At 30.7% G+C, this 9,870-nt stretch overlaps 3 protein-coding genes across 5 annotated transcripts in view; 2 read left to right on the forward strand and 1 right to left on the reverse strand.

Annotated features, from left to right (window-relative positions):
• Positions 1–844, forward strand: part of LOC106103324 (synaptotagmin-3) — a 21,375-nt gene extending 20,531 nt beyond the window's left edge. Inside the window, exon 8 of the mRNA XM_013283061.1 lies at positions 835–844. Coding sequence (XP_013138515.1) covers positions 835–844 — 10 coding nt within the window. The remainder of the gene's footprint in view (positions 1–834) is intronic.
• A 435-nt stretch (positions 845–1,279) lies between these two features.
• Positions 1,280–6,579, reverse strand: LOC106103396. Of its 3 annotated transcripts, XR_001225622.1 has the most exons (7): positions 6,193–6,578; positions 3,896–5,397; positions 3,614–3,825; positions 3,175–3,369; positions 2,652–3,104; positions 1,904–2,127; positions 1,280–1,497 (listed from the first exon to the last, which is right to left on the reverse strand). XR_001225622.1 is itself a non-coding variant. In XM_013283149.1 (6 exons), exons 1-6 carry the CDS (start codon positions 6,380–6,382, stop codon positions 2,025–2,027), a joined length of 2,655 nt encoding a protein of 884 aa, XP_013138603.1. In that variant the 5' UTR covers positions 6,383–6,578; the 3' UTR covers positions 1,680–2,024. The 3 variants fall into 3 exon arrangements, 2 of the variants coding, with proteins under 2 accessions (XP_013138603.1, XP_013138604.1); XM_013283149.1 differs by lacking the exon at positions 1,280–1,497 and having other exon boundaries at positions 1,680–2,127; XM_013283150.1 differs by lacking the exon at positions 1,280–1,497 and having other exon boundaries at positions 2,035–2,379; positions 6,193–6,579.
• Positions 6,580–7,047: 468 nt separating this feature from the next.
• Positions 7,048–9,870, forward strand: part of LOC106103325 (TBC domain-containing protein kinase-like protein) — a 10,465-nt gene continuing 7,642 nt past the window's right edge. The window contains exons 1-6 of the mRNA XM_013283062.1: positions 7,048–7,334; positions 7,528–7,780; positions 8,142–8,358; positions 8,737–8,999; positions 9,411–9,677; positions 9,816–9,836. Of these exons, the coding sequence (XP_013138516.1) occupies positions 7,139–7,334; positions 7,528–7,780; positions 8,142–8,358; positions 8,737–8,999; positions 9,411–9,677; positions 9,816–9,836 (1,217 nt within the window). The 5' untranslated portion in view covers positions 7,048–7,138. The remainder of the gene's footprint in view (positions 7,335–7,527; positions 7,781–8,141; positions 8,359–8,736; positions 9,000–9,410; positions 9,678–9,815; positions 9,837–9,870) is intronic.

Raw genomic sequence — 9,870 nt, forward strand, 5'->3', positions numbered from 1 at the left:
GGGCCGCCACTGGGCGCAGATGGCGCACGAGACGCGCAAAGCCGTCGCCATGTGGCACACGCTCAGATAGACTGCCGTCACTCATCGCACTAACGCACTAAACGAATATGATCTTTTCACATGTGACTTCGGCTTAGTAATTAGAGTATTCCTAAGTATAATTCAAACATAAACGTGAACTTGAATTAAGAATATAATAAAAACAATGAAACCTGAAAATATTACCAACGGTGGTATTTGGCCTAGACAAACTTTGATTTAGGCAAAGTATGTCGTTTCTTGTTTTGAAAATCCTATAAATTTATGTTTACTCTTGTTTCTGACACTAAAGATCTTACTCTTGTTGCAATACCAAGTGTAGATATTCCAGATAATTTACAAGGTCTCCTTTTGAATCATCATAGCGTGACTTTTAAATCCTAACAGCTAAAACGCACAAAAATCATCATCATGTTCGTTAGTAATTAGAAAAGATCATAATTGTTAAGGTGTTTTATCACAATCATTTTTAAGGCGGATTGCCTTTTAGATAATAATTTGAATAAATAACCATCAATCTCAAATGTATTTGTATAAAACCCTATTGTCCAATACTAACTGTGGGCTCTTTCCATTCCGTATCTTATTCAAATATTTACATTAACATTATCGTAGCCTGACGTAATTACTTATATTTTATCACGTTATCAAATAACACACTCACCTTTACCTTTTTAATATATTGACTGAAAACATAAATTATATAAAAATTGATTGAGCTTCGGAACACCAAACTAATCTTATGAATTTGAAGAATTTTATATTAAGACTAAATATTAATTTTAAATATTTTAGTGTCACGTAATGACTTGGTTTGTAGACCCGTTAATAAAATCTTCTACTTGCCCACAGTTATTTGTGTAATGTGTATCTCATAAGTATCAAATCGTTCTAATATAAAAGGTGAAATCACCCTTAAATATATACTTTTTGAGAGTATGTAATTATATCAAATAGATTCCATAATATACGTATTTTTGTCAAAATAAGTGTACGTGTGTAAACAATATTTTACTTTGTATTTTCTTTTACATTGTCTAAATAAATATCTCTTTGTTAAATATTATCTGTATTTTATTTTGGATTATTCCCAATCGTCACCCTGCTCTATCCCCTGGTCGCAGGTGGGACAGTTGAAACTTTTTATTCTCATCTATCTCCTAGTGGGGACAGAACGGGGTGACGGTTAGGAATAATGCTTTATTTTAAGGGTGCGAAAATAAAAAACCGATTTACATCAACTCTCCTTTATTCATAATTTTTTTACATAATATACAATTTTTATTTTAAATAGAAAATAACAAGAAAAATATCAGACGCATTGTACTGTGAGTAGCCCCGTACCTGGTCCGAGTACGGAGTGAAACACTATGGTATCCCAGCACTAAGTCACTAACTTATAAGTTACACACAACTTACCACTGCCGGCGACGCCGCGACCCGCGCGAAACACACCAACTAGAATTGCATATAAATGTTAACATGTAAAACCAATTGTCATAACTAACGACGTTACCAATTTGTGAGTATACACAAAATAAAAACTTAGGATAAAAACATTCTTACAAAAATAGTCAAGTTATAGTTAAGATATATCTTTTCATGATTTCAAACAGCTATAGGCTTGTTCATACATTTTCAATGTATAGTTTTGCAAATAAACAAGGACATAAAAGGCAAGCTTGTTGACAAATAGGTAGAAATTCAGATAAGAAAATTAATGACAAATGCATAAAATACAAACAAACCTGCCTGGTGTATTCTACGGAAGCATTAGGAAAAACATTAATTATCATAAAAATGTATTACAAAATGGTAAAATATCATGCATTTTTTTAAAATAAATACACATTAAATACTTTACACGTTATTGAAGACTCCATTGGTGTAGCGGCAGCTAGGTTTGAGGGAATAAGGAATAAATTAAAATTAATTTTGCATTTTAGGTTGAGTATTGTAGGGGTAGATGGCAACATTGCTAAAGTTTAATTTGAAGGGATTTTGGGATGAAGGAATTTGCAATCGGGATCCCTGCAACTGCCGCCGACTTCGTAAGGGCAGAGGAACGCATTCGGATCTTCTTTCCAGCTGAAAAACATCCATTAGAGAATATATAAAAGTTCGTAAAGACGCCGTGGATGGTTCAGATGCATACTTACATCGCAAAGCGGCCGCGATGTGCGTACGCAGACCTAATCCACGTATTATACTTGTTAATGAAGATACTACCACAGTAATATATGTAGTTACCGAAATTCTTGTTGTACAACAGGCCTAATAGATTACTGGCAAGCGACTATATTTTTCCCCACAAAAATAATTTCTAACACACATCTGTCACTGTAAATAGACAATTATAAAATATCATAGACAATTAGTTTTAGAAACATGCTAGATCAAAAAACAGACATGTTTTGATACATTTTACAAATTACTCAAATGTTTATAATTAAAATTATAATGAATAATCTAGCATTTTTCTAAAATTTTACTTTAATTTCTACATTTGCATTGTTCTACTTACTTTATAGTTGTCATTGTTACTAGAATAAATTAACTTTCTAGCAGCTCTCTAAAACCATTACCTTAGTTGTAAATAAATCTAAACTTACATATTTGATCCCAATGCATTCAATGGAGATTGGTATTCATTAGTGTCTATATTTTTTTCTTTATCTTTTACATCACTAGCAATTTCTATATTCAAATTTCCACAATTTGTTTCTGAAACTGGATGGATTATGTCTATTTTATCACATTTTGTAACAGATTCAACATCTTTAATTCTATTTGCATCTAATTTGTCTTCAACTATATTTCTTTCCTTGGTTATAATTTTAGTTATCCTATCAGTCTGAATATCAGCAGTATTAACTTGTTTAGATATTGGTCCAGTATTTTCTTTGCGTAAATTATTAACAGTCCCCGTTTTCGCTGTGATATTTTGTATTGTAGTTTTATTATCATCTTTTGTTGGATTATTTTCTTTTTGTAATTTGTTAACAACTACTTTGTTAGTTATTTGGTTTGGAAGAATTCTTCCCATGGAATGTTTGAAATTTGAGCTGAAATATTAGAAAGTTACATTTCACTTTTAAGAATTAAAATTTTACACAGTTATTTCAAATCAAATACCTTTTTATCAACATTTGATGGTTTATCCTTATTCTTGCTAATTTACTTTGAACTGTTCTTTGTTCTTTTTTATTCATTGTGATGGCTGTAGAAATGTTGCGCAGTTCTGTTGCTACTATTTTATATTTCTGGAGTAACTTAGTGGCTTCTTCTTTAAGTTTAAGCATTTTAGCAGACTCTTCCGCTATATTTTTTCTGGGTAAAATTTGTTTTAAAATCTTGCATTACAATCACATTTACATTTTGATCAGAAAAAAAATAAAAATCATGGATAAATTAGAAGTTTTTAATATGAAATCAACTAATCAAATTAAGAGAAAATAGAAATCTAGGGCTCATTTAAAAATTTTGAATAAAATGCATACAAAAGTAATTAGGAGTACAATTTTTTCTGATCAATGAATTAAAAAATCAATTCAAAAACAAATATTTGTTATACCTTGAATTAGCAATCTTTTGTTCTAGTGCATCAGATAACGTATTTTTTGCATCCACGGTAACATTCCTTGGGTTCATGGTTTCTTTTAATATGTTTGCATTCTTTTGATTCATATATGCTTGTCTAACTTGTTTCATTTTCTCCAATTCTGCCATTCTTTTGACTAAATTTTTATATTCAATTTGTTCAGATTTGGGTAAATGATTTACAGCCTGAAATTTAGTTACAATTTTTAAAGTATTTATTGTAAAGAGTCACAGTCAGTAAAATAATTATTAATACCTTTGGTACATATTTAGCATGCGGCTTTGAGGCAGCTGGTTGCTGCACAACATCTGGTAATTTATTACTTTCAACTTGCAACCGGGTTGATTTTAGGAACAAATCCAATTTTTCTTGGAAATCTAGACTCTCTGACAGTTTCATATGCATTTTCGTTAAATTTTTTGTTGCTTCATGTTCACCCTCAGAATCTGTGTCTATTAAATTTATAATAAACTTCTTTTCTTCTGGAACATCTTTTTTACCTACAGATTTAGAGGTCGCTTCTATTTTAGTATTCTCAAATGAATTTATATCATCAATAGCAAGTAGGTTTGGTAAATTCTTTGTTAAAGATGTTAGTAGTTGTGCTCTCAATAAATCTTCATCATCATCTAATTCATCTTGTTTGGTTGCATTTGTCTGTTTATCATCTATTTTTTGTCTTGAATTTACATTTCGATCACCATTTAAACTTGATTCCTTTGTTTTCTCATCACCATCAGATCCAATGTCCATATCCACAGATTCTATATCAGTATTATTATCTAAGTCTGTAACATTTCCTATTTCTGCTTCACAAGGCAAAATATCATTTTGTAAACTTTTCGATTTTGTTTTCAATCTTTTTCTTAACTTTTGCTTTCTTTTCATTTCAATTGCCTTCTTTAATAAAGCTGATTTAAGACAAATGAGTCTCAAATCTGCAGTATCATTATCATCATCAGAAGATTGAGTCTTAATTTTAGCTTGTTTTGATTTATCTGATTTTGTTTTAGTACTTTTTGTTTTTAAGGCATGTTGTCTGAGTAGTTCCAATTCATCATCTGAATCTTGTTTATTTGGTGTTTCTTTATCGCTTGGTTCTATGTTCTCAGTGTGAATATTAACTTCAGAAACTTTTTTGCTTTCTTCAGTACATAAACTTTTAAATTTACTGTCACACTCATCTTTACCCTCATTTAATTGGATACCATTCGCATTCTGTTCTTCTTTTAAAGAATCACCATTGTCATTTGCAATTTCTATATTACTCAACTGATTACAAAGCAAAATTTCTTTCTCTTCATTATTATTTAGACAATTTGTTTGTGTTAAATTTTCCAAGCTGATGACATCTTGTTTCTCAACTATTTTACTGCACACCTTTACAGGTTCATTGTTTAAACAATTTTCTTTAGGTTTTTTCCCAAACATTTTCTCGAGCCTGGCTTTTAATGATGTATCAACCCTTTCCTTGTTTAATGCAACAGCATTAGCTAATTTGCGTCTTTTATTTTTATATTCATCATCGGATTCCTCACTAGATTCACTTACAATTTTTGGCACTAATTTTCTTTTGCGATTATGTTTTTTCTTACTTTTTTTATGACTATGTAAATATCTCTTTTCCTTGTGACTTGCTTTTGAGCATATTTGGTTTTTGGAATGTTTCATATAATCTGTAGTGTTATCCTCTAATTCATTAGCTGATATATCAGAGAGATCATGCAAAAATGTGTCTGTGCTTTTCTCAATTTTACCTAAAAGTTATTTTTATTTTAACCTACATCAAATTAAGTAAGACATACAATGTAATAGAAATCTATGTTAGTAATTTATATGATAAAAGTAACTTCATTCTTCTTCATTATTAAAAAGTTATGTTACATATTATTTTTGTATAAATATATAGTATTTAATATATACTTATAAATCACACACACAGTTGAGGTATTTTATTATTTTTACATCACTTACCCTAATGTTGAAAAATTATGCTGTTTAACAAATACTCAAAAAATTCATCACTAGAAATCAAATAAGTCACTGCAAGTATTCATATATGAAAATAGTGAGATAGATAAGTTTTTAAGCATTGACTTTACTTAAAGTTAGCTACAACTTGTGCATTATTTTAACATTGTGTACAATGTAGTTTACTTCAATCGCAACTTCACTACTACTATAATATTGTGATAATAGCTTTGTTTATTTGTACTATCAGCAAAATGTTATAAATAACTTGATTGATTTGACATTTGTTATTGAAGACACCTCATAACTAGAGAAAGTCCAGTGTCAACAACAGGCGCAGTAGATAATGTGCTGTTTTAGTTAATTATGTCTCAAAAGTGTTTCAAAACCAGTGACATAATAATTTTAAATATCTTTTAATCCAATCGACTACACACAACTAAAGAAAGAATTTAAAATTAAAAGACAGATAGAAAATACAATTTTCAGATAATAAATATGAGGATTATAACTTGCAAAAGTAATACAGAAAAATTAGCCTAGCACGGACTTCTAAAAAAAATTAATAAAAAGGATTTTACCCAATGACACCCTTTTAGCTTCTTGTCTCTCAAGGACATTATTATAATTTTCCAACACTAACAACCTTTGTCTTAACAAAAACTCTTCTTCTGACGAAATTCCGGATACATCGTCCCAATCATCTACTATTTCTCCTTCTTCCATTTCAGAATCGTTATTCACTTGAGGAATCTTTTCAACACTACTCATCTTGACGTAGTTGATCCCAATATATTTTTAACAAGTTAAAAGTATGATCTAATATATAGGATCATTGCTTGTATCAGTCAACAAATAGGATAAATCTAATGTTTATACAATAAACTAAAACTCAAAGTTTTACTGTAAATATAAGTAAAAATATGCATTAACACTAGGGCACCAACACGAAAATCCAAAATGAAGGGAAAGGAAAACTGACCATAGACAATAGACACATTAAAGATAAAAAATATAAATTATGTAACAAAGAGCAAACTACACATGGGTTTCCGCGAAGAGACACAATCAATATTTAGTTCTTTTAATTAAATAACTAATAATGTTATAAAACGATTAGCATTCGTACGAAGCAGGAATGAAATGTAAATAATGTTACGTATCGTATATTGAATGTTTTGTTACTAATGTTCATAATCATACCAACTATATCGATATACCGACATACTGTACCTTTTTAAATCTCTCTTTCACAATGCTGGAACTCAAAGTTGCTATAAACAATAATACAAATATCCACTCACATCGGTGAGGGAGAATTACTTTATAAGTAATGCAGGCAGGGTCTCACACCATCACCATCATCATCATCATCATGAAGATTAAGATTATTCCATCACTAATCCTTATCCTAAATGCTAAACGTCAAACTTCAATGTCAGTGTCAATTAAGTGAAGTGTTTTGTTTTGTATAAAATTGATAACAAATACATTTTATTTACAATTTCTAGTGTTTTGACTACAATAATGAGGGATAACGAAGAGAAATATGTTTTCGCAGCTTGTACTTATTTTGCGAAAAATCATCCAGGAGAGACATGCGGCAGTAATGGATTACCACTAACACCAAGTTCAATATCAATCCTGGGACGAGCTCAACGATTACTTACCGTACAACACCCTAACTTGTGTACATATCTTGATATTATTCGCGGAAAACACGGTCAGTACAGCAAAATGAAAACTAAAATCCAAAATATAATTAGCACCCTTCCTAATATACTAAGTAGGCGTATTTACATAAGTTAAATGAAGCGAAATGTAAATTATAAAGGATTTTTCTACTGAAAATAGTAAATATTTTTAATAAGTGTAATACGTAAATTTAACCAGAGTTGTTATTAAATATATTCCAGAGAGAATAATAGTAGTAACAGAAGTTTTTGGCAAATCATTAGAGGAATGGAAGTCCAAGTTTTCATTCGACGAAGTTACTAATATTGGAGTACAGATAGCTAAAGGCTTGTTATTCTTGCATAATCAAGATATTGTACATAGAACACTGGCAGATGGTAATATATTAGTGGACAATGGTGGTAGGGTTAAATTATTTAATTATGGAATGTATTACATGACTGGAGGTGGTGCAGATGTCCCATTTCCCCTGGGGTCAGTATAACTTTTTAACATATACTGTTTGTTTTTAATTTCACATCTATACTTATAATAAAACAAGAGGGTCTGTTTATAATAACAAAAGAAAAATGCCAGATTTTGGGAAGATGATGAATTTCTGCTGATAACGAAAATCATATTTTATTTTTTTCTGTCTGTCCACAAGCCATGGTGTTCAATGACTAATTTCAACTGGACTTTCCCTCAATGGTAGCTGATATAGATGGGCGTATTATAGGCTACTTTTTTTTCTTATAATTGCATATTGCATCCACAAAGTAACATATTACAATCTGTGTTTTTGTTCTCAACCCTTTTTGTTGTACTTTAGACTTTGTATACTTATATATTTCAGTCTGCCGAGATATTTGAGCCCAGAAACAATACTGAATGGTGGAGGTCCAGCTGCAGATGTATGGACATTTGGTATAATTTTACTTGAGCTCTGTATTGGTAAATTGTGGCAGAACTTGAAACCTGGACCCATACTGCGAAGAATACTAACTCTTGTTCATGCTGCAAATCCAGCTGAAAGGATAGCCAGAGAACATGACTGCTTTGAAGCATATAAAGTAATAGTTTTTTATGATAATATTGTTTGTTATTCTAGAATTTAAGAATAAATCTTAATTAGTAGACTAAGTGTTCTTAGGTTCTACATCTGTGCCGATTAGTGAGATCCGTTGAGCCGTTTGTTAGCAAACATCTATCCATCCATACATCTAAAGATTATGATTTTTTGTGTCTTACATCCAAAAATATATTTTTATTCTGGACTAAAGAATAAAGAAAATTCTAGCCCAGTTTAGTCAGGTTCATGATTTATACTGTGAGTTGTGGTATTTTAACCTTGAGTTAAGATTTTATAAAGAGTCGAAAAAATCTAATATTTATACTGTGTAACTTGTAACAAGTGTGAGTGGAATAATTTGATAAATTATTGTTTTCAGTCAGTACCAGATCATTTAAGAAACATAATCGAAAAATGCCTAAAGATCTATCCGAGTGAAAGAACAACGTTTGAAGAGCTGGTAGAAGAATTATCACAGGTTAATGTCAAAACATTAGTTGAGGTTAAGAAACCCCGCGGCCTGATGGGATGTAAACTACAATATTTATACCACTGGTGGCAGTTAACTGGTGGTGATATACAGGCAGAGTTGAAAAAAAATGGTTTAGTTAAAAATAGCCCGCCCATTTTGTCTATGCCTATGTAAGTACCGTTATAATTGTTACTTAGTATTATAAATGCGAATGTTTAGATGATGGATGTTTAGAGTTTGTAATGGCTGAACAGATCTCATTAAAATTTTTTTTATTAAATGCTAAATAAGAACATATTCTTGATTCTTCATTAGAAAGTATGGATGGATTATGTGAAAGAGGATATGCTAAAGAAGGGAGTGGTTTCAGATATGATGACTGATAGAAATGTATGGAAGAGCAGCACATACTGTGCCGACCCTCTTTGAGAGATAAGAGCAAGTTGATGATATAGAGCATATTCTTGAACATTAATACTTTTGTTTACTGTTATTTTTTGTTTGTTTTATAATATGCGCTGATGAGTCGAGAGCGAAATCTTATATGTTGAAATTAAAATAATATGGATATTTTATTTCAGAGCGATACTTTTAGATGGTTGTACTATCGGAGGTAAACGTGGGGCATTATTTGATCGTCGAATAGCGAAGTATAGTTTGGATTTACTAAAAGCGCGTCTCAGTCACATCCCTCCGCAGGACTTCTACCCGCTGATGCATGAACGCAGACGAGACTATGACGCGGTAGCTCTGCCTAAGATAATAAGAGAAAGGGATACTGAGTATCAATTCTATAGATTGCTATGGTATCAGAGACTTCTTATTGTAAGTAATTTAATATTTTTATAGCTGTAGCTCATGAAAAAAACAAACTATATATGGAAATAAGTCATTACTAAAGTCTAGTATATATATAGCTATAGAAAACATAAGAGATTCTAGATTATTTTTTTATTTATTTATTTTAATACATAATAATATGAAAGTGTCCGTAAACCCAATTGCGGGTTTGTCTAGACACTTTTGGTACTACGCTATAAA

Source organism: Papilio polytes, unplaced genomic scaffold (assembly GCF_000836215.1).
Source record: "Papilio polytes unplaced genomic scaffold, Ppol_1.0 DF823823.1, whole genome shotgun sequence".
Classification (NCBI taxonomy): domain Eukaryota; kingdom Metazoa; phylum Arthropoda; class Insecta; order Lepidoptera; family Papilionidae; genus Papilio; species Papilio polytes.